Source organism: Lupinus angustifolius, chromosome LG06 (genome assembly GCF_001865875.1).
Source record: "Lupinus angustifolius cultivar Tanjil chromosome LG06, LupAngTanjil_v1.0, whole genome shotgun sequence".
NCBI lineage: Eukaryota > Viridiplantae > Streptophyta > Magnoliopsida > Fabales > Fabaceae > Lupinus > Lupinus angustifolius.
The window spans coordinates 8,588,981-8,613,862 of NC_032014.1; the positions used below are offsets into that span (position 1 = coordinate 8,588,981).

The 24,882-nt window shown below is 34.1% G+C and overlaps 3 protein-coding genes across 3 annotated transcripts; 2 read left to right on the plus strand and 1 right to left on the minus strand.

Annotated features, from left to right (window-relative positions):
- On the minus strand, positions 7,239-10,136 carry LOC109350081 (AT-hook motif nuclear-localized protein 8-like). Its single transcript, XM_019591207.1, has 5 exons — positions 9,428-10,136; positions 9,257-9,309; positions 8,633-8,764; positions 8,119-8,280; positions 7,239-7,872 (listed from the first exon to the last, which is right to left on the minus strand). Exons 1-5 carry the CDS (start codon positions 9,903-9,905, stop codon positions 7,588-7,590), a joined length of 1,110 nt encoding a protein of 369 aa, XP_019446752.1. The 5' UTR covers positions 9,906-10,136; the 3' UTR covers positions 7,239-7,587.
- Positions 13,024-19,420, plus strand: LOC109349573 (AP-2 complex subunit mu-like). Its single transcript, XM_019590426.1, has 13 exons — positions 13,024-13,265; positions 13,473-13,650; positions 14,609-14,699; positions 15,024-15,118; positions 16,442-16,531; positions 16,612-16,660; positions 16,733-16,871; positions 17,142-17,258; positions 17,524-17,614; positions 17,711-17,853; positions 17,940-18,054; positions 18,875-18,919; positions 19,004-19,420. Exons 1-13 carry the CDS (start codon positions 13,183-13,185, stop codon positions 19,082-19,084), a joined length of 1,317 nt encoding a protein of 438 aa, XP_019445971.1. The 5' UTR covers positions 13,024-13,182; the 3' UTR covers positions 19,085-19,420.
- Positions 20,465-24,480, plus strand: LOC109349575 (ferredoxin-1). The gene is made up of 6 exons (XM_019590427.1): positions 20,465-20,787; positions 20,879-20,942; positions 22,457-22,545; positions 23,593-23,661; positions 23,792-23,836; positions 24,122-24,480. Exons 1-6 carry the CDS (start codon positions 20,557-20,559, stop codon positions 24,164-24,166), a joined length of 543 nt encoding a protein of 180 aa, XP_019445972.1. The 5' UTR covers positions 20,465-20,556; the 3' UTR covers positions 24,167-24,480.

Sequence of the window (24,882 nt, forward strand, 5' to 3'; positions counted from 1 at the left end):
GGGGGTTGCTGACGCCGTTTTCTTCAAACGAGAAGAAATGGAAGGGCGGGTACTTCAAGGTTAGTGTTCTGCGGGCGTGGAACGATTGGTGTCTCAGCAAGTCGGGAGAGCCGCGGTTCCCTTTTTCTTGGAAGGGGGAAATTCATCAGCGCCCTTCCAAAGGCTTTTTGATGGAGATTGGGGACTTAACTCCGGAGGAGGCAAAGGCTGCTGAACTCATATCCTTCTGGATTGACGAGGGGGGAATCCTTCCTTGCTCGGCGATCCGCGATGGGGGCGGTGTCTTAGTGGATCTTGTCGGTGGGTGGACCGGGTTTATCTTGCATTCTTTGTTTGTCTGTATTTGTCTATCTTGTTTACTGATATTTTGCTTCCTTTTTGTGTAGTCGCACTAAAGACTAAAATGAGTGAGAAGCTAAGGAAGAGTCTTCTCTTGAAAAGGACTGCTGCCGCTGCCTTGGCTAAAAAGGATGCTACTTCCTCCAAGCGTCAAAGGACGTCATCTCCCGATCCCTGTCCTACTGAGGGGTCTTCCCGCCAGGAAGATACGCCGCCTTCTTCAGAGAGTGGGGGGCCGCTCCAGAATGAGGTGGAACAAGAGTTGGTCCATGAGGCTCCTGAAACGCCAACAGCCGCATCAACTGAAGCAGCTCCTTCTGTCGAAACTGCCGGGCTCCCTCCGCTCGCATCAACTGGGGATGAAGCCGGTCCTTCGGTGCCCCCATCTTCTGACCGGCCAGCTGGAGAAGATGTTGGTCGTTCATCCGAGTCGACCAGGAAGAAGGGGGTTAGGGGGGTCAAGATCGTATGTCCCTTGTTAACGTCCCTCGGGCTATTGAACAGGCGCTCCTTAACGCCAATGCCAAGGAGACTTTTGACAAGATACCTCTGTCCGTCTTGTTGCAGAACGTGAAAAGAAGTGCCGTTTTTATTGCCTCTATCCAGAAGTATCTGGAGGTGGACGGGGTCTTGGAGGCGCGAGTGGCGGACGCGGCAACGTCGAAACTCCGAGCTGCACATGAGTCGGAGAGGCAAAGACTAGCTGATGCTCATGCTGCTGAGAAAGCGGAGCTAATCAGGTTGGGTGAGGTTGCCAAGGCCCAGGTGGCGGATCTGTCTGGTCGCGTGGGGTTTTTGGAAAGTGAGAAGTTAAAGCTGACCGCCCAAGTGATGGAATCAGAATGGGCGCTTCGTCGGCGAGAGAGGGAGTCTGTGGCTTGGAAGGCCCGCGCTGAGGCTGCCGAGAGAGAAAATGTTGCACTTCTTGGGCAGGTGCATGCATTAAGTGAAGAGAAAACGTCTCGGGAAGCTCGGGTGCGGGTATTGGAGGAAGAGAAGGAGCAACTGGAGCAGGCCGTGGGTGAGGCCGCGGCGGATGCTTGGGTGAGTGCTCAGTCTCAACTCGCCTTGGCATATCCAGACAAAGATTGGTCTTGGATGCAGCTGGGAGCCTATGTCGAAGACGGGCGCCTGTTAATGGGGGGCGATGATGGTGAGCCGATGCTGATGTCCTTTCCCGGCCAGGGTGGGGGGCCTTTGTAATTCAATGTTTTGAGTTTCTTGTAATTTTTCTTCTTTTTCTTTCTGATCGCCTTGTAACTCGTTTTCGTCTTTAATGAAGAATTTGACCTTTTCCCTTTAATATTCTTGTGTGATGTTGTACAATCAATTGCGTGGTATTTTCTGGATGTTTTGAGTATGATGGTTTTGGCTCTGAATTTGGCAGCTTTTAGCCAGGCGAATGCCGATTTAGTATGTGTGCCAATGTTCTTTATCAGAACACAAAGATACGGACTATGATGGATCAGATGTTGATGAAGGGGTAGGAAGTGGTCGCCAATGTGATAGGAGGAAGCAAGAGAGTTGGGCCCGCCGGTGGAGGTACCTGAAGAGGTTCTCCGGCGATCATGTCAGTATATGAACTAGAGAGAGTGAGTGATAGGAAGAATAATATTAGAGAGTCAAGGAGTTGAGATTAAGATACTTCCTGTTGGTGGATATCCCTATTTATAGGAGGGAGAGTTGACATTGGGTTCTTGGCTGGTGGTGCGACGCGTGGCCGACCAAAGGTGTTGTCGGGAGTTGCTTTTCCCGTGTCAGGCGGTCTGTTAGGATCGTACACTGTGCCATTCTTGTCTTCTAGCCTGTGGTTGGTTTGGTACCCGTTCTGCAACCCGTCTGTCGTGCTGGCAGGTAGGTTGGTGGAGTACGGAAAACATGCTGTCCCTTGAGTCAACTTTGGTGGTCCCAACAAGTGGGCCCACCTCGGCGTCCAAACATATGACCTTTGGTTCGTTCATTTTAAAATATATTATAAAAAAATAATAAAACACATGTCAAACATGAAATGAATTGAAGGAGATAAATGATCTTCTGTTATATGAGAAATTTCATTCTCTCAACTTAAATATATATTTTCAATCAATTACAGATTATAACACATGAAGTACCACATATTATGAGACAATAAATATGCTCTCTAAATCAACACGTGCTAATAATAATATTTCATCATACAAAATATATGTTAGTTTGTAGACTTTTACATATATTATGTTATACAATTTATTAAAGGTAGTGCACATAATTTTTCTACATATGAAAGTTTGAAGAAAAACCTTAGGGGGTTATTTGCACCGTTTGGCTACAGCAATGATATAGCAACAACCTTAAGTAGCACATGTCACTTTATATTCATGTGAGTACAAAGATTTATAGACTTAAAGAATACAAACAATAATGCATGATTGAATAATAGTGCATAATTTTTAAATTTTCTATACTCATTAATATTAGAAGCATGCAAGAGATGGAGGTATCTGTCCAACTACCGTACCAAAATTTTCTGAAAAAAAGATTTGGACTCTCTAACATAGACTTTTGATAAGATTGTAATTCACATTTATTTATGAACAAATATTTATATTGATTAATTAAAACATACGTAAAGCGAAGAGATAACAATGTTTCCATAAAAGTTATGTTATAATATTACAAAAAATACATGTTAGATAATCAAAATAGTAAAAGAAATATCAATGTGTATGGAAACTTGAGAGATAAGATTATCTCCGACACCAAATAATATGTTTATTATTATTTATTCTCATATATTATTTTATAATTTATTACTAACTCTCTATGAAATAAGAATAATATTTTTTTTCACAATTACAAATATCATTTTTATTTGAGTCATACAACAATCTATTTTAACCCCTCAACATCTATCTTTCTCATCACTTTCCATTGGCTAAGAACAATCAAGAATTGTTCTTATTTAAGAACAAAAAAACATAACATAAGAATAACATAGTGGAGGACAAAGTAAAAATGTTATTATTCCGTTAAGAGCAACCATTGTGGTTTCTCTAAGAGCATCCTCAATGACAAACAATATCTTCAATCTTATTTGAATCTCACACATTATTTTATAATTTATTTCAACTCCATATGAAATAAGAATAACATCTACTTTTTTCTCACAACGACAAACATAATTCTTATTCTTATTTGAATCTCACAACATCTTTCCCTTTCCGTTGGTTAATAATTATTATTATTAAAGAATAAACGTCAGAAAATAAGAATGATGTGATGGAGAAAAAATAAGAATATTCTTATTGCATTAAGATCAACGTAATTGTTGAGCAAAGTTTTAAGATCTTCTTACATAATTGCGAGCTACGTTTTAAAATCTTTCTCTAGTAGATTATTCCTCCAATATAAATTTTTTGACCTTTTGTTGACAATAATGGAAGTTAATGTTAAAGAAAAATATTGTCAAACTTTTCAAAGGTAGAAGTCACTTTAACACAAAATTTGAATAGTTATGAAATAAGGATTGGCCCACGTAATTACGAGGAACTTTAGAAATTAGGTTTTCAAAAATTCTCAAAAGTCAGTGTACTGATTTAACTCGATACAAGGTAACTAATAAAAAAATTGGCAAATATTTTATGATTGTCATAGGGAACTTTTGCTAATAAAAAATTGTAACACATTTATCTTGTGATTACCTAGCAAGAGTTCGATCCAAATTAGAGGAAAACTTACGGCCAAGAAAATATTAAATCTAAGTACACGTGCTTTACCATGTGACGTTGTCAATTGCCTTTATGTGGACCTTTATTTAAATTATATACAACATAATCACATTCTTTAATCAATATAAGTCTTATTAATATTTTTCACAATAATATATGTTTCTTACGTAGAAAGGGATGACAAAAAGCATTTGATAATATAAAATATAAAAGTGCGATCGTATTGTGAGAATTAAATAAGAATGATATTTGTTATTGTGAAGAAAATTAAATATTCTTGTTAATTTATAATAATATTAATACATTATAAAATAGGAAAATGATGTATTCTCGTTCTAATTCTTCTACCTATAAGAATATGACATATGCCATAATAATATATTTTATTTATTAATGATTGGTTTACAAGTGACATGTGTTATTTTTGTGTAGGTAGAAGGATTATTATGATAATTTAATAGAAGGATATAACAATACTCTATAAAATAATATGTGATATCCAAATAAGAATGAAATTGATATTCTAATAATAATATTGTGATCCCTCGTAAATGCATCCATAGTGATTTACCTTTATTGAAAAAAGGGAATGAAATATCTTCTGGTATAAGGAGATAAGTTATCTTCTTTTATCAGTGAAATCATGACATGTGTGATGTTTCATCATTTTCTATAAACATATTTTTTTAAAATAAACAAAATAGCACACATGTCACATTTTACTGATTAGATGAGATAAGTTATCTCCTAACATAAGAAGATACATTATTCTCTTCAAAAAAAACATATAATTGACTTAACATTTTAATTAATTAAATCCACAATCAATGTTTCTCTTTCCTTAGACCTATGCATTTTAGCTATTCACACGGTTACTTTTTCCATCTTCATGAAATGCATTCCTTTACTGCAGGACTTGTGATAAATCTAAGTATTTTATAATATTGATAAATTGACGTTTAATTATGAAGAAAAATGGAATTAGTTATTATTAATTTATAAAATCTATATGACTCATTTGATCATAACTAGATAACATAATGGAATAAACTCTTATCATATCTAATATTTAGACACTCCATATAACAATAACATTGATATAGTATTATAGTAATGAATGTGGCAATTATTTCTAACATGTCTAATGTTTTGGACAATACACATAATAAATTTTTGATATCATTTTTTTAGTGACTTTTAACATGTTTGGGAATTTCAGGCAAAGTTACTTCTCCTATGAAGTAAAAGTAGAAACAAGTTAGCTTGTACCTATTTGTAGGAGTGAGTATGATCCGACCTTACTCGCTTATTAGGTATGATCTGATCATGATTAGATCTGAATAAGATCAAGTCTCATCGGGTCTAGGGTCAGTTGTAGGTTCAAAAATTAAACCCGGTCAGTATTTAGGATCGAGTAAGGATCAAACATGACCCGTCCTATGGTTACTCGATCGTCATGTTTGTATGTGTCTCTATTCATATGTGTATATAGAGTAACGGCATTTTTTGGTCGAAAGTATCATTAATTTTATAATTTTTCATTATATATACATAATTAATAATATATATATATATATATATATATATGTATATCATTTTATATGTCAAACTACAAATGCGTAACAATAAACTGAGAAGACTTTAGCTAAAACGAGTATACATTATATTTAATCGGGTCTAGGGTCGAAGTCAGGTTTAAATGTTGAACTGATTGATATTTAGGATCGAGTTAGCTTCAAGTTTAGGACCGAGTCTAAGTTGAAATAATGAACCAGCCAACATTTAGGATCAGATGAGGACAAACATTAATCCGTCCCAACCCGACCCATGCCCACCCCTACATGTTGCTAATATTAGAGTTATATTTTGTTGGTACTACCGATAATATTTTCTTACTTTCTGAGTAAGGAACTAATATTTTTGGGTGTCCCTCAAAACAAGAGTTAGATTGAGTAGTCAAAATAATATAAAAGCTCATAGAATAAATTTTTTCCTCATATTAGGAGATGAATTATCTCATTTAGTCACTAAAAACATGACATATGTCCTATTTTTTTTTTTGTTTTTAGAAATATTTCTGTAAAAATTGATTAAATGTGATACATATTGTTTTATTTTAGTGGATAAATGAAATAACTTATCTCTTAATATAATGAGATACTTAAACTTCTTATAAATCACTTTGATAATCATTTAAATAATTGTTGATTAGAAAAATGAATTGTTGACATTTTCATTGAGCCATTATGCTAGATAGAAATAATATTAGAAATCAAAGTATAAATAATTCTTATAATGTTAAATATCGAAATTTAATCTTAATGCTTTTTGTCATATTTACTCTTTATTCTAGTTTTTAGTTATTTAATTCTAAAATCTAAACCACTTGTGAAAAACTCTTAGATTTAAGACCATAATTTTCTGGAACAACTTATTTTTGTTCAAGATGTCTCCATATGATAACTCTTAATAATTGTTTGAGACAATCTGATTCCACATTTCATTGACATGTTTATCAATCTTCAATAATTCAACTAGGATACCACAAAAATGTATATTATAACTTCAATTATTGAATATTTAATAATCAATCACACCAATGTAAAACAAATCAATCACTTCCATTTTTTAATGTAGTAAGAACTTCATTTTATTGACTTGTTCGATAGTAATAGAACATTTTGGATGCACAAAGCTAATATAACTGAAAGAAACGCTTCAAAATTGTTAGATATGGTTGTGCAGCTCCGTTGCACGTTCGTGAAACAATTCAGATTTTACCAAACTAATATTCCATTTTCGTTTGTTGTACCTATTATCTTCATTAAACAGAATAAACAGAATGAGGATGATTAAGTTTAATAATAATTAATGGATTATATATGAAAAACCTAATATAAAAGTAACCTATCCCATAGTCTTTTATTGACTCTATCACTTGAGTAAGAAGTGAAGTATTTATTAGTCATCTGTTTCTTTTTTTTGGAACAAAGAAGGGTATTTCTCATCTTAAGAAACTAATTTTTTTCAAAGTATATGATTATCGCTTATAAGAATCGAAACTTTGATCTTTAATTATTCTAGAGATCTAGCAGGACTTTATTATATCATTAGACTTATATCTTGTTGGTAGTCAAGATGCGGTGCAAAATTGAAATTGTAAAATAAAAAATAAACTAAAAAGTGCAAGAATATACAAATCCATAATAAGCTCAAACTAAACTTGATGGAGGAAAAACACAATTCCTGATTATGCTAAATTACTGCAGAGTGCAGACAACTTCAAAATGACATAGTTCGGATAATAGGTACATATCCTTGGCTATCGATACATAGAATGTTCTGGTTATGATTTTAACCAAAAAAAAGATATCCTAATCAACTGGAAAAAATGGAAGGATAAACTTAAACCATAACATAGGCTTTTCTAAAAATTAGTCCTCAGTAATGCATGTTAGCATATTAGAATTGACCTCTAGCCACTACTTTGAACTGTCATATTTCAAACTCTTGCTTCCAATCCAAAGTCACATAATCTTCACTAATGATTATTGTAATCAGGCCAAAGTGGGTGTTGGAACATCTGCATATTATTTGTAATGGGCTGAGTAACATTATTGTAGAGTCCAGGCCCTCTAAAGGAACTATGATCATTTTCATCAGAGGACTCAGATGAAGGCCCTTGAGGTGTAGGAATGGTTTGAGTCACAGATCCACCAAAGGTTAACATTTGTGATGATGTTGGTGCTGAAGAAGAAGGCCTAGAAGATTCATTGACATTGGAGCTTGATTGTTTCTTGTTTGGAATAAAGCTACCCACCACAATCTGTTATTTGTTGGCAAAATACACAAAATAAAGCATCAAACTTTGGTTAAATCCTACTTGCATAAAAGACTAACCAATAGTAGTACACACAAAAGGTTGAAGGTTGAATTTGCTTTTAGTCCCTATATATACATAGACACATTAGTTAGGCTTGATTCCCTCGTTATTCAGTAATGGACGAGGATTCCGACCCAGTTTTGATGATGACAAACCAACATAATATTTGTACCAATTTGAGAGAAATACCTGTATAGGTGATGCTGCAGTTAGTGCTCCAACAACTCCACCAGCCAAAAGCAGTCCATCAGACCCTGTCATAACCACATTCATATAGCTTGTTCTGCTAATTTCGCCATTATTTCCAGATTGCGGAAAAGAGCTTGATAGAGATATAATCTCAAATTGACCCTGCAATGTAAAATGGCAGCACTTAGATAAGTGAACCTTAAGACATGATAATTATATATACACAACAACCAATTCTGATAATGAAATATTCACCTCAGTGATATGTAAAATTAAACATGAAGCATGGTTCCTTCACAGGAGGAAAAAACCATCAATAATATTTTAGTGACTTTAATTTCTAAAACTCATTATTAAAAAACTATAGCATTGCATGGTAATGGTGTGGAATGGAAGAAAATGAAGGTCCACACAGGGAACATAAAATTAAATTCATTTAGTATACTCAACCATATGTCATATAAAATCATTTCCAATATTGACTATATTCTGGATGGGTTTTAATTAAAAGTACCTCGTGTGATACAATTCTGCCAGACAACGGTGGCTGCCGAAGGGTGACATTAGTGACTAAACCGCGAGCAGAAAGAACACAAACTATCCGAGTCCCTTGCTGAGAACAGGCCATAACCTTTTCCGTGATGTCCTACAAACAACAGAAGCATACTGGTGAGACACATGCATAGTAACCCAACACAACCCTGCCAAAAGAAAATTGTAAAACAATTGTTCCCGAAATCCAAAAATTAGTTAAAACAATCTCTTCACATGTAGGGTAAAACTGCATACATCTACTAATCTATCTTCCCAAAATCCCGTTAAGTATGAGTGTCGTGTATTGGACACCCTTTTTAATCAGTTGAACCTAGAATTACAAGTGCCTCTTCTAAATAGTGGCTTAGTAAATAACCAACTAGCAATAGAATCTAGACAGGCTAAAGAAAACCAGTAGGTTAATGCTACAATCACTTCTTTCCTTATAGAAAATAGCTGATATCTAGAGACTAATTAATTAACATTTACCATGGTTTCCACTCAAATTACCAAAATTCATTAACTTCATCTCTACAAACAAACAAATATTTAACTGTTCAACACATTGCAACTACATGAGTAAGTATTTCGAATTTTCGATTACCTCGCCAGAGTTGACAAAGATCACGTGATGCTTAAATCCAACCGCACCAGCACCTACATACAAGCCATTACAATAACAACAACAAAGACTCACAATCAATGCCATTCAAAAAATCATTCACCAATGAAACAAATAAGACTTGAAAACTAAATATTGAAATAGAACAAGTACCATGAGCATCCAACTGTTTCTTTCCAGAGCCAGGAGGTCTTCCCCTAGGTCTCTTCACAGGAGCTTCGGTGGACAGTGTGCCACTCAAATCACCACCACCACCACCACTTCCTCCGCCGTTATCACCACCGTGTCCGGTGGAAGAAGTAGGGGCCAAGCCTAGAGCCACGTTGCCATCAAGCGAGTACTTCCTAGGACGACCCCTCTTCTTTTTAGCGGGGCCAGAAGGGTTCAACGCGGAAGAGTTTAAGGAACCGTCGTAAGGGATGGTGGTTGTGACAACGGAGGCGGTGGTGAAGGGCTCAGAAGGCATCACCGACGACAACGATGGAGGAGGAACATGGTGGTAAGGGAATCGAGCAGTTGCTGGTGCAAGCATGGTGGAACTAGGGCTCATCAAAGGATGTGAAACGAACGAGGTAGGTTCCATAATGGATGATGATGAAGATGAAGGAGGTGGTGGTGGTAGAGAATCCATTGATGAAGAAGCGAGTTTAATGGGTGAAATTTGCGGAATGAAGGTTGTGATGTGTAAAGGGTTGAACGAGTTGTGTTCTTGTAACACACAAAAAAACAACTACGAGGAGAGAAGAGTGGAAGACAAGTACACAACACAAGTATGTGTGTTAAATATTCATAACAGAAACTGAGGAACCAAAGTGCAGTGGAACAAATTATATATATAGGTTTTCTTTATATCAACATTACTAGTTTCTAAAGATATATAATGGATTTGTTTTTGTGGATAAATTCTAGATTTTATAAGGATAAGATTTAAAAATAAAATAGATGTGATAATATATAGAAGCAAATATTTGATTTGATTCCCTTCAAGAGTAGATTTGGAAGTCGATGCAGATCTCACCATAATAAATATTTGGTCATCCAAAATCAAGATAGACTCAAGAAAAGGAAACAGTTTTTTTTTTATAAACAATGAATGATACAAATACTTACACAATGGATATAAAATGACCTATGATATGAAATTTATTAAATTAATGAAGTTATTCTTACCTGCCAACTCACCCTTTTCTTAAATAAATTTAATTATGAATTAATGTTTTCTTTAAAAGATAAAATATATGAAATTTATGATGAACAAAAATGAAAAATAAATAAATTTATAGGGAAAATAATAGGTAGGTTGAAAATTAATTTTAGAGAGATAATCAAGTGTAATTTAAAATGAGTATAAATTACTAAGGAGATAATAATTAGTAACATACAATAAAGTGGAAGTATTTAAAATTTACTTTAGTACACTATTCTTTTATCCATTTAATTTTTATAGTTATTAAATAAAAGCTAAAATGAGATAATGAGATGAAAGGTTTTCTTTTATATATTGGTATATATCAAAACTTTATATGGGCTATGGATTAGAAGAAGTAAACTTTTGAAGAAAAAAATATATCATTTTTTGTATCTATTTTATTTGCATTGTCCAACATTTATTTAAATTGATTTCTTAAAGAAATATATTTGAAAATGTGAGTTTTGAAAAGGAGCTAAAAGATCTCAATCTTTTTCTGTGAAACTTCAAAGTACACCAAAGTTAAAGTCATTTTATATAATTATGCACGTGTTTCCAATTTCCGTAATATGATGTAATACTCCTTCACAAACAAAGAGAAATGCATAAAACCAAATACCCTAAAATTCAAGGGCAACTTGCTTCTAGTTTAGGATCTAAAATGATATAAAAAAAAGGGAAAAAGATATATATACCGATAATGTAAAGGTTTTTTATACTGATATTACATCATCCATCGTTGATTTTTAGTTATTATTGACTTAATAAAAGTATTGCAAATGAATGGTGGATAATGCACTGACTGTGTATAAATTTGTACACTATTAATGCACATATTTTACACTCATAAAAAAACTATGGGTGTGTGAGATAAGAATAGAAAAAAAAATATTTAAATAAAAAGATTAATTATTAAATATTTTTTGATCAATTATAATACATAGTGACATACATTATAAGACAAAATATATATTGTTGTGTGAGATGTAGGTTTGTTAAAGTGGGTTACAGAAATAAAATTGGGGCTTGCCCACACATGATTTAAACTAAAATGAATGGAACTAAAATGGTGGATTATAATATGTGTATGTCAAATTATACTCATAACTAAGATTGTAAAACAGGAGCAGAACATCAAGTTGGAAGAGTTTTCAGCATTAAGTTTAATTGGTTTAAATAATTAAATCGTTCGGTCGGACCGGTTGATTTTATATATAATTTGTCATTTGTATCTATAAATAAATAAATATATATATATATATATAAATATAAAATTTTATATAATTAATAATTATATTGAAAAAATATCTTTCAATTTTTTTTGGATTGAAGCAAAACAAAATATTAAAGTAGAGTTATATTTTTCTTAAATTTTAACACTTCTCGGTTATTGCAGTTCAATCGGGTTTAGCACGGCCGAACCAGAATTTCTGCAGTACAAAACAATCTAATCCCTCATTTCGGTTAAGACTACAAACCAGATCCATTTTCAAGTCCAACCAGCAGTCGAACCGTCCGTTCCGATCTGATTATCACAACACTAGTCCTAACTTACTTTAAGCCTATTTCGGGTTGTGAGACGTAATAATAATAAATACCTTTATTTAAATGTTAATTTTTTATTTCTTTTAAAAAATATATATGGATCAATGTTTTACCACACTTATCTTGATATGTCATATTTTATAAAAAGTGTGTTAAAAACATATTACTAACATTATGTAGACTTTACCATGGTCATTACCAATTTTAGAGTACCCTCATTGGTCTAGGCTAAAAAAAAATCACTTTAGATAAAATATATAAGATATTTATGTGGATGAATTTTCAGACTTTAGTAGCACATCCTCATCAACCAGGGATGAGGACAAATAAGTGTAGGTAGTACTTTCATATACCTATACTCATACTATTTGTAGGTACATGTAATAGATATTCATGGCCACTTGAAGAATTTTTAAATATATATATTTATATATTTTGTAATAATAAATATATATAAAATAATTATTTTATGAATAATAAAATTTGTATACATTTTAAATTTATTATTATATTTCAATCACTAAAATTCATCATAAAATAATAATAATAGAAAATATAATATACAATTTTAAAATAATAAAAAATGTAATATGTATATTAGTTAATAAAAAAAATTAAAAATATGCAAGTACTGTCGTGGTATTCATTCTCATCAATAAATTATATTTGTGGGTATTCATCATAAATATTTTAGTAGGTACCAACATAACGTGTATTTTTGCCATTCATAATTGATGAATTTAGTGTGATGGGAGAAGAAATGTTAAAGTTACTTCATCCATCAACAAGCGTTTGTAAGGTCATGATATATTCACAGAAAAAACTAAAATATTTTGACTCTTTGGGAGCAATACTTGAGACAACACAAAAAAAGATTTATTTTTTGATTTGATTCCTAAATATTGATGAGATTTATTTTTGGATCGGACTTATCTTGGTATCCGGAGCCAAACCCGAACCATATTGTTCATGTACGTTCGGGTATAAGGTTACTATCATATGGAAAAACCCACCCAATTTATGTTAAATTATTTCTTTGAATTTTCTTGTATGCAAGTTCTAACTTTCTTGCGCTCTGTTCTTCACCAAATCATCGACGACGCTTTCCGTTGGTTGCAGCTCCCTCTCCCAATCCCAGATCCACCGTCTCCGTCAATCTGCGATTGATCTTCCGATGCCGGTGTCTGCTTCCGCCATCTACTTCCTCAACCTCCGCGGTGACGTTCTCATCAATCGCCTCTACCGCGATGATGTCGGGTAATCTATTCTCTCCTTCATTTTTTTCATTCTCATTCAAAATTAAGCGTATTTTCATTTTCGAACTAGTGATTATGAGTTTTTCACTTTTAGAATGTTCTAAAACTTTACCAATTGAGCTCTTAGAAGTTTTTGTTTTAATTTTTGAACCTGTTACTTGAAAATTCAGTCTTGTGTTGTGTGTGTGCTACTTGGTGATTTGGACAGGGGAAATATGGTAGATGCGTTTCGGACGCATATTATGCAAACCAAGGAGCTTGGTGTTTGTCCTGTGAGGCAGATTGGTGGCTGTTCTTTCTTCTACATGAAGATCAGTAATGTCTACATTGTCATTGTTGTCAGTGCCAATGCTAATGTAGCTTGCGCTTTCAAGTTTGTTGTTGAGGTAGTCATCGACTTCTGCTTGTCATTGACATTTATCTCATGTTTAAATCAAGATTCGAGATGAAGGTTTTGTTTTAATGGATGCTTGTGATGCATGATTTTTTTAGAATATAATTTATTTAAATTGTTGTTTTATTGTTATAAAACATTCACATGTATCCATTATACATGATTGATAGTTGTTAACTCCTCTAAGTTTACAAAATAGGAGGGATCTTCTAATTTCTTGAAGTTAGCCGAAATGACTGTTTAGATGAGGGTCATAGTTTAGCATGAATGGCTGGAAGGTTCATGGTGGTCGATCAATACAGAATTTATTTCATCCTTTGCACACTGCCTATCCTATCTTCATCCCACAGAAAGTTTGCCAGCTGACAAGTGACAAGGGATGATGAACAGTGTTTAGAGGTGTTATGCTCAAGTGATGCATAGGAAGTTAATACACATATTGGTGCAGATAGCTTAGTTAAAGTCCTGATATGCTTTTCACTTATTAAATATGAATTCTGCTCAGGGAGGGGACAAGGGGGGAGTTTGTGCAGAGCTATGATGAAATCCACTGTGTTTGGTAATGAGTAGTTGTAGATCTTTTGAGTCATAAGGCTATTATGTGGTTAGTAGGTCAACTGGCTTATTAATGAGTCTTGGAGAAGTGATCTTGTAATCAGCGATCAGTGCAGTTAATTAATGGTAGTAAAAGAAAACCAGGCAAATGTCACTAAGAGTTTCACTTAAGAGTTCACTCTGCCAACAAGTAGAATCAAGTCTTTATCCCTCAGGATGAGGTTGGCTACGCGGATCAATAGGCACCATTGGGCGCAGTCTAAAACTAAAGTATCTTTAAAACCAATTTGAGCAGCATTTTTTAATGGTTTCCCCTAAAGTTTTCACTATATGTCCTGATTAAAATATTTTATCTTTATGATGGTTGATACTTGTACTACGTCTCTTCCATGCAGGCTGTTGCACTGTTCAAATCTTATTTTGGTGGAGCATTTGATGAGGATGCAATTCGCAATAACTTTGTACTCATTTACGAGCTACTGGATGGTATGTAATTTGTATGGAGAATGAACTAAATTCATTCCATGTTCTCCAGTTCTTGCTATGATACTGTTGACTACTGCGTGTTATTGTTTCAAGTCAATGCAAGTGTTTGCTTGTGCATGTGCATTTGCAATAATGCTCCTGCAGTCTTGCTTGATAACTATTAGCTGTGTTTCTTAGTGAATCTATTGTATATTATTGAAAGGACGAATAAATTTATTTTGCTAAGTGAAAGTTTGTCTCGTAATGAAGATCTGGATTAAACCGCTGCAGAAAAATACTTGTCATATAAATTGTAAGTGATTATTAATATCATTTCTTGTGCAGAGATTATGGATTTTGGTTACCCACAAAATCTTTCACCAGAGATCTTAAAGCTTTATATCACTCAGGAAGGAGTGCGTTCCCCGTTTTCATCCAAGGTTAGTCTCCAAGTGCCACTCTAGCTATTAGATACCATGAAGTAAGGACAAAGAAAGGGACGTGATAGAATAAAACATGGAGATACTGACACAACAAACTTTAAAAACAGTAAAAAATACCCCAATGTCCCCTCTGTCTGCATCCTTTTCACATGTCACCCTTCTATTTTCAAAACCTACATATAAAACTAGTTATCTTATTCTGCTAACTATATTTGTTGAACCTGAAATTGCCTCACAACCTAAACATAAAATTTATGATTCTGAATCATTTCCATTACTGTCAAAGTTGGAATTGAAGTTCAAATTCTAAACCAAGTTTCAATTCCATCATCCAAACGGACCTTATGCGGCAATCATGTCATATGAAATGAATGTATGAAAAATACTAGATTTTAAATACTATGCAAGACACTTGCTCCATATGCCCATACTCAAATTCTATCATGTACAACGAAGGGACGAAAGTTGTAAAAGTTCAAACTATAGAAATGTGAAGGTCCATGACGTACTCAATTTCAAAAAATATGCAAACTCACCCTTTTATTCAGCCCATTTTATTCCTCTAAAATCACCTCTATCATCAGTATCCTTTTCCCAAATTTTCTTTACTTCTCTGTTTACCCCTTTGATGTTAAAGTTGAAAAGATGGAAATGCACCACTCTCTTTATTTTTACAATCATGAGCAAGGCTTTTGCTCTGACCAAATTGCCATCTCTAGTTTAGGTTGATAAACTGATCAACCTTTGATTTGAGATTTGCATAATCATGAATCTCCTGCACGATCTAATCTGTGTTGGTAATTTGGTATGCTGTCTCTGACATATATCATCTTAAGAGTTACATTTCTGTTCTGTCACTTTGTGTGAAATGCATGTTGCACGAGTTGACATCATTGCATAATTTACGGTCTTGTAATTCTTTCATATTTGTAAGGAACAAACAAGCTTTTTGTCTGCACTAGGAGCCTTCCCTTTTCTTCCCTGATTCTGGTCCATGTACCCATGCTCGGCTTACTTAATTCATTGATGCCATTCTGGTTTGGGCTATTTTTCACATGCCTTCCTACAGCTCTTCTCACCATGAAGTTGTAAATTCAGCATAGAAATAATGAGTAGAAAGTACTGACATGAACTTTTAACTGCTATCTTTAAAGCTGAAATGCAAGTTTTATGACCAATACCATTCTGAGTGTGTTATGTATGCCTATCTGCCAGTGTCTTTCTATTTTTATTTTTAACCTTTACATGTGTTAATATGTTTATTGTGTGTTCCATATATTCTTTATTTCATTATATTCTGTGTGTATTGGGGTGGTAAAGGCTGCAGATAAAGCTGTTCCAAATGCGACTTTGCAAGTTACTGGAGCTGTTGGATGGCGGAGAGAAGGCCTTGTCTACAAAAAGAATGAGGTGAGTTTCATGCTATGCCACAACCGCTCTTTACAATTATTGCTAATTTGCAATATTGCTATAACATTGACCTATTGTAGGTTTTCCTAGATATTGTAGAAAGCGTGAATCTTCTCATGTCTTCAAAAGGTGGGTCATGGATTTAGTTTGTCTCCATGTTAACATTTACTAGATTGCCTGCTAACTAATTTGTGAATTTAGGTAGTGTTCTACGCTGTGATGTCACGGGGAAGGTTCTTATGAAGTGCTTTCTCTCTGGAATGCCTGATTTAAAGTTGGGTTTGAATGACAAGATTGGCCTTGAGAAAGAGTCACAACTTAAATCCCGCCCTACTAAAAGGTACTTTAAGTTACTTGCTTCCCTCTCTTTTTTGCTCTACAATTATATTTCCATTGGAATTGTCATTTGAAAGCTATGCCTAACAGTCTATGCGTTCTCTTTTTATATTAGTATTGAAAATGATATGTTCTATGGTCATGTTTTTGGTTTCTTGTTTTTCCATTTTCTGATTTCCGTCCTCTTTTACTTGGAGGGTATGTTATCACCCCTTTGTTCTCTTTCCTATTCTAATCTTACTTTTCCCCCTTATCAACAAATTCTATTTCGCAGTGGTAAAACTATCGAGCTTGATGATGTTACTTTCCATCAATGTGTAAATTTGACAAGGTTTAACGCAGAGAAGACTGTTAGTTTCGTGCCACCTGATGGTGAATTTGAACTAATGAAGTAAGCTCATGTCTTTTACTCTTGTGTCTTGTTATCTAATGTCATATATCTACAGCAAACATGCTACTCAATGCTATGAGTTGTAGGGGGTGGAGGTTCAGTGATTTGTAATTCCCTCTCTCTTTCCTTCCAACTCATTTTGGTTAACTTTTACTTGGCATTACAAAAGTGACTAGCAATATAGAATTAGGTGAAGTCTGCATGGTGCCAAATTTGCCATTGGTTTTTATGTCTCATATCTCCCAATATAATTATATCTGGCTAGGTATCGAATCACTGAGGGAGTTAATCTTCCCTTCAAAGTATTGCCAACCATCAAGGAACTTGGTCGAACACGGATGGAAGTGAATGTTAAGGTTTGAAGCTTTACATGTTGGACATCCATTCTTTATGTCCTCCACTTGCTTAGATATTTTTTTTGCTTCATTTATTTTTGTCCACATACTTTTCAGGTAAAGAGTGTTTTTAGTGCAAAAATGTTTGCACTTGGGGTTGTAGTCAAAATTCCAGTTCCAAAACAAACAGCTAAAACAAACTTCACAGTTACTTCGGGCAAAGCAAAATACAATGCATCTATAGATTGTTTGGTTTGGAAGTAAGTGTCTCACTTTATTGTGATTATTGTTTGAACTGTGTGATTATATGTTTAAAAAAACAATTATTGCTGTTTCTAATTTCTAGGATTAGAAAATTCCCTGGGCAAACTGAGTCAACCTTGAGTGCAGAAGTTGAACTTATTTCAACAATGACAGAAAAGAAGTCTGCTACTAAACCACCAATTCAGATGGAGTTTCAGGTGTGTTATTGGTTACTTTACTATTAACAAATGCAATGGGAGTTCCCTATTGCCTTTAGTTTTCTCTCTGGCATCATAAAACTTCTCCTCCTGGTGTTTGTTGTTATCATATAAATCCATACATGGTCTGATGTTTGAAGCTCCAAAACTGAAGCTCATTTTTAACTTGTATTATTATTTTAGATAGAAACAGCCTATGTGTAATTAGGCTTAACTTGGAGAGAAAGTGGATATATGAACATAAAAATACTCTTGGTCTGAAGCCCATTGAACTTGGGGTCAATCATCAGTGGTTGTTTCACTTAAACACTTAATTTTACCTGCTGCTTTTCAAATTAATCTTGGGAACTTTGACTTCTCTAGTGTTTTTCGTTACTGTATATTTTGAATACAGATTCGTTGTTTTAGCTGATGTGAAGCTTTGGATCCATTTACGGGATCACATTTCATCACAACATCAAATACAGTGAACATTTACATCTGACTACAATGACTCCCCATCCAAGATTTTAAAAGTGGTTACAAGGAAATTATTTGTTCTTAGTTCAAGGCAAAAATGACCTTTGCCCATCTCTTGGAAGAAACTCGGGGACTAGATATTTGATTGTAATCTTGATAGCAATATTGGTTCCATCTTCAGATAATTGCCCCATTGCGTTGATTTGAAAGCTAACGGTCTAGTAGTGGTAGCTATTTGTGTTAGTTCTAACTTCCCTTTTTACCTATGTTTAGTGGGATATATTCACCAAACTTTCCCTTGACACGCCTTGACACGCCTTGGCACGTACTTGTTCTTATTTCTGACTATATGTTGATGCAGGTTCCCATGTTCACAGCATCTGGTTTACGTGTCCGTTTTCTTAAGGTATCAATCCTGACCAACCAGACCCCCTTTTTATGCATTTTATCATGATCAGTTGGTTTTATCTTCTTCTTTCGTTCTTTGCAGGTGTGGGAGAAGAGTGGGTACAATACCGTTGAGTGGGTTCGTTATATTACAAAAGCAGGGTCATACGAGATTAGGTGCTAAACACATTGACATTGCTGGGTGAAGACTGAAGCAAAACATCAAATAATCAAAGGCGCTGTCCAATCTAGTGACCCAATTATTGTGTAGGAGTTTCTTGTTAGCAAGATGAAAGGTTCAAGCGTAACTCTTTGTATTGTGTGCTGTCAATATAATTCTTTGCGTGAAAATTAGTTTAATATTTTTGTTCCAGAGGCCAGCTTGTTTATTGGATACTTTAATTGATTCCTCACTCTCTTGTACACCTTATATATTGTTCTGATATTTTCTTATATGCTTCAATTTGTTATATTAGATGATGGTAATGATCATGTCCATTGAGTGATGTCCCTTGAATAATTTCTTGATGCTATTGATTTCCTGATCTTGTGTTCATACTGATGCAAGGAATTGAAAAGTGAAATGTCAGGGTTTTCCACCACGACACAAGATGGGTTTCCAGTTTACAGTGAAATGAAAATAGAAACAAAGAAGGAAATCATCATCGGATTATTACCAACATTAACCAAATTCAAAAGATGCATATTATCATCCCAAGCACATGGAAGGATTCATGTTAAAAACAAACCATTCATGCAGCTACATCTTTGCTTTATCTTCTCTGGCCTTTGTATCTTCTATCATAAAGTTTGTACCACTCAACTCCTTGTTTCTTATTAATTAGAAAAATAAAATAATAATTAAATATATATTAACTTTATATTTTTTAACAAATAGATATGAAAGGTAGATGAAGTGGTACACGTCTTGTGATACAATATGTGATCTTACATGTTTGTGGCCTATAACTTTTTCTTTCCTCTATTCTTGCGATTGATTTCTCTCCCTGCAGTATGCCACCCAAATACAGTTCTCATTGACTTTTTTTATTAAGGGAGATTGGTCCAAAAATTAAATTTTCAGTTAATTTTTTATATCAATCCCCGAAGGATGCCACAAACTGCATTGGGCTTATTAAATGGTAAAAACCGAAATGAATACAAAGGCACCAAATGGAATAAAATGCAAAACACATCTATACTATATATAAAGTCAAAACTTGAAATAACTTCTCTCGTGATGTAATTTTCATTTCCTATTTTGCCTTTCACATTATTTAATTTTTACAAAAAAACTATATAATCCTAAGCAACTACCACCAATACATTAATTAACCACATATCTCACATTAAATTAAACATTATCATAAAACAAAAAATATAATATAAAATACATCAAACACAACAAATACATTATAATTCAAAAAATGAAATATATAAAAATTGAATATTTAGTATAACACAATATTCGTCGGCAGGTACCTGTACACACTAGTAAAAATAATAGAAAATACTTTTATGAGTTTATGATATGCATACACGTGTTCAACATAGGTTGGAAAAGAATCGAGCCAACGGTTGCTAAAGTAGTTCTTGTTATCCTTAGTGTGATTGAGCATTCGACACTCGAACAGAACAATCACCTCAACACTCACCATGGCACTACGAATTCCCTGTAATTGCTCCATTCCTCTTCAAACGAAGAATCTCCAATCTTTTCCCGTCAACACAAGCTTTAAACAACGCCGCAAAACGATAACCTCTGAGCTCCAAACGCAGCAGCAGGTGGGAGTGAATGGTTCCTCGGTTAGTGTTGGTGTTCCAACCCATAAGGTTACAGTTCACGACAGACAACGTGGAACGGTTCATCAATTCCTCGTACCCGAGGTTTCATCTTATACCCTCTCTATTCCTTCTTCATATTATGTTTTCTTTTTTGCTTCATTTTGTTGATAATGTATTATTTAATAAAATTCAGGACCAATACATTTTACATACCGCTGAGGATCAGAACATTACCCTTCCATTCGCTTGCAGACATGGTAGGTACTCTCTTTTTTCTATTTGATAACACATTCTATTTTTATCTTGGAGATGCAAACACAAATACACACATTTCAGTTTGTTTTGGATTGCCTTTTTATCTTACCAATATTAGAATATGAAATCCATCGATGTAGTTTACTGAACATAATAATAATAGTCCAAGCTTGGATGCAAGATGAAGTCAGGATAGCAGTTTACACACAATTTAAGCTTTTGTGGCTGCCTGCCTGCACCTGCATTGTGCCTATTAGAGAGAATTGAGACTGTAGATCATGACGAGTCTTCGGTGGATGTTGAGTGTTTTCATTTCTGGACTCAGTCTTGCTTGCAATATGGGCTTTCTCATTTTGAGAGATGTTCTCTTTTGTCAAGTGTTTGTGTGTCCCAGCTTCAGAAAACCTGTTCTAGTGAGTAGTGACTAGTTACCATCATGAAGAATTGAAGATGAAATTTGTTCTGAATCAAATTTGAGTATCTATCTTCACTTAGTGTCAGCACACTTAGAATACTCATCAGTAAAGTTCATACATTTTAATCATTTAATATATTATCAACTTCATTGTTCTGATGATTGCATAAAGACTATAGCTTGTTATCAGTCAAAAGTCATACTCGGCCTAAGTGTTAAACTAATGACACAGAATTATGTGGTTCAGCTTATAGCTGACGTCCTTGGGCAAGGCCAAGAACCAAATATTTCATTAGTGTGTGGACTCAGCACTTACAATACATAAAGAGAGAATATTATTAAGGAACATAATACATACTGTCCTCTACAAGCGCTACTAAATGTGTTGAGATAAATTAGGAGGTGTATGAAATAACAAAGTTGTGCTCAAGCCTTTGTATAGGCTTTGTTGCTGCAACTGACGACAACAATCCCAAATCACATTTTCGGTGCTTGCAAATTCAGGTGCAGCAATCAAATTGAATAAACTTCACAGTTTATTTGCTTGTATGATAATCCAAATTTATAGTGGTGGAGCATTTCATGAATCTTAATGGTTAAGCATGTGTATTTGGACAAAAGATGGCACTTATGAGGAGTTCAAAGCCAACCTTTTTTCCAATGTTCCAGCTCCAAGTTTCGTGATTGCTTTATCCATTTGTAATTAAAACAATTACAACACTTCTTCAAATAGTCAAGACATATTGAAAAGAATTTTATGAACCCACAGCTCTTAGTTTTAACTTCTATATTAACAATGCTCTTTGCTGATGATAGATTTCAGTTCTTTCCATGTATGATTTAGATGCAGATAAATGTGACTCCTTTGAACTAGTAAAGAAATGAATTTGTTTTCACATTCTATAGGGAACTCCTACTTGGAACATAGATGATAATATCCTTCTATGTGGTCCTTAAGCTTTCGTTGAATTCTTTGTAATTGTTACTAACTTACTATTGTCGAGTTTGCCTAGATCATGTAATGCATCTTTGATATGTCCGTGATGATATGGCTTTCCAATTTACTAATACTGTGTGCTTCGTTAAAACCTTTTATGGCAGGTTGCTGTACTAGCTGTGCTGTACGAATAAAGAATGGGCAGATTAGACAGCCTGAGGCACTTGGAATATCTGCTGAATTGAGAGAGAAGGCATTTATAAATATCTTTCTTCTGTTTTTTATTAAGAGTAAAATGTCAAATTAGTTTTCAAAAGATGCAATGACCATCAAATATGTCCCTAAAAGTTTAAAGTGACCACCACATAGGGTAAAATTAAGTCCTTGAAAGATTCAAATGACTGGCAATTAAGTCCCCAGAAAGGCCAATGTGGTGGCCATTTTACTTCAGGGACTTATCTGTTGGCAACTTTTTTTAGGCTAACTTGGTTGGCTATTGCATATTTGGAGGACTAATTAGATGTTTTACTGAAAAAATAACTAAGCCTGAATCAATAATTTTAACTTAATAAGTAACAGTGCATGATTACACTTCAATGCATTTTGTCATTAACTGTTAGATGATGCCAAAAGAAGAGAATCATAATGTTTTTTTCATCTTTATTCTCAGATTTTGAAGAGTAAAAGGTGAACTTCAGATTAGTAAATTTATTATAAGCATGTAACTCTAGAGTAGAATAGAGGAGGTAAACTGGTGGTGGTGTCAAAACAACATACACTGTTCAAGTATTGACACAAACATATTAGAGGACATCAAAATCTTGTTTTTCTGCCATAGTGCTACTGCATTGAGCTTGTACTTAGTCTTTTCCTTTCCTTTATTTATTTTTCAAAATATGGAAGTATTTTCTTAAGCCAAAAATATAACTTATCCAAAACAACTGCGCTACTATACTTGTACAGGTCAATGGGTCATTTAATATTTGTATTCTGCTGTTTATCCCTCTCCAATGTTAACTTTACTTGAACTGAAATTTTAAGCATGAAAGGCATGACTTTTTTTTCTTTCAGTTCATTAATGGAAATAAAGTATGAGAATTGAAAAGGAGTTATTCAAAAGAATTGGTCTTGTTAGAAGTACAGTTAAATACTTACATGACTCTCCTTTCTACTAGATTCATATGTTATTGTATGTATAGCTCACGATTTGTTTTGTGGTTCAGAATTTCTTTTTCTTCTGTTTGTTTTTAATTTTCTATAATAGATTTATTATTGAGCTAGACCAGTGTGTGAAATTCAGGGTTATGCACTTCTTTGTGTGGGCTTCCCAACCTCTGATGTCGAAGTAGAGACTCAAGATGAAGATGAGGTAATGAACTGCAATCATAGCTTGCACTTTCTGTTTTGATAGTATAATTTGTGAAACTTTCTCTTATAAAGTGCTTTTGAGAGACTGAACCAAAAATTATCATTGATGTTATTATAATTTGTTAATACAGGTATACTGGCTACAATTTGGACAATATTTTGCACGAGGGCCAGTGGTATTTTTTCTTGTCTCTTACTCTATTTTTTTGTTGGAACTAGTGAAGTAAAAAAAGAAACTTAGGTGGTGTATTATTCTCTTTGCTTATGTGACATTTAACCTGTAAGGGGATGTTCTGAAGAGCTTATACAAACTTATTTGGGCTTATGGGAATAGCTTATTTTTTTGGAATTATCTTGTGAAAATAACTTGTGACATTTCTCTAAGCTCTTTTCAGAATAACTTATTGAATAGTCTGTTAATTAAATTGTTTACCCAAACTTGCATCCTAACTTGTTTACAGGATAGAGATGATTATGCCTTGGAGTTGGCCATGGGTGACGAGTAAACAATGTAGAAAGTCTGAGAATCAAGGGAGCCAACTAAGCGGGTTTTCTTTTTCCTCTTTTTCATGTTTCTACTCTGTTGTCTGTATCTTTCTCCAAATCAATACTATTATACAACAATGCTATATGCACACATTTACACACATCCACTACACATTTGTGCAGTTTTTATTATCTGATTAGAATTTGGTGATCTGTCCCATTTTTGTGTGCATATTCTCACTTTAATTCTGCCAAATACCACCCTTTATGTGAAGGAGATGTAATCATGTGATCCCAAAGTGATGTGTTGGAAGTATTATTCGATATTATCTGCCTCCGTAGTTAGCATTTGGTATATTATGGAAGACGTTGCCCCTATTAGGAAGTGATTTTTTTGATCCATGTAGTTGACCCTACCTAGTAAGACAAGGACTTCGTTGTTGTTGTTGCTACTTAGAATAGACTAATACTCTAAGTCTAGTACATAGTAATTACCAGGACGCATTTGGGTAAACAACTTTTTTAAGTGCTTATTCAATATGCATTTATCACATAAAAACTTATGATCTTATCATCTTCCTATAAGAAAGAAAATAAAAAGAGCTTATTCAGAGAACATATGCTTTTCCCACTAGACTATGTTTGGGACTTACGAGCGAATGAGAGAAATGAAGTCTTAACAATGGCAGAAAAGATGAGGGAGAAGAAGAGAGAATGACCAGGGACCAAAATCGAG

Excerpts from the sequence above, each read along its gene's own strand:
- LOC109350081 (XM_019591207.1), bottom strand. The coding sequence starts at position 9,905 with ATGGATTCTCTACCACCACCACCTCCTTCATCTTCATCATCATCCATT. Across the intron at positions 9,310-9,427 it reads GAAACAGTTGGATGCTCATG|GTGCTGGTGCGGTTGGATTT; the intron begins GTACTTGTTCTA and ends GCTTGTATGTAG. Across the intron at positions 7,873-8,118 it reads CTGCAGCATCACCTATACAG|ATTGTGGTGGGTAGCTTTAT; the intron begins GTATTTCTCTCA and ends AACAAATAACAG.
- LOC109349573 (XM_019590426.1), top strand. The coding sequence starts at position 13,183 with ATGCCGGTGTCTGCTTCCGCCATCTACTTCCTCAACCTCCGCGGTGAC. Across the intron at positions 17,259-17,523 it reads GGTGAATTTGAACTAATGAA|GTATCGAATCACTGAGGGAG; the intron begins GTAAGCTCATGT and ends ATATCTGGCTAG. Across the intron at positions 18,055-18,874 it reads CAATTCAGATGGAGTTTCAG|GTTCCCATGTTCACAGCATC; the intron begins GTGTGTTATTGG and ends ATGTTGATGCAG.
- LOC109349575 (XM_019590427.1), top strand. The coding sequence starts at position 20,557 with ATGGCACTACGAATTCCCTGTAATTGCTCCATTCCTCTTCAAACGAAG. Across the intron at positions 20,943-22,456 it reads TCCATTCGCTTGCAGACATG|GTTGCTGTACTAGCTGTGCT; the intron begins GTAGGTACTCTC and ends CTTTTATGGCAG. Across the intron at positions 23,837-24,121 it reads ATTTTGCACGAGGGCCAGTG|GATAGAGATGATTATGCCTT; the intron begins GTATTTTTTCTT and ends ACTTGTTTACAG.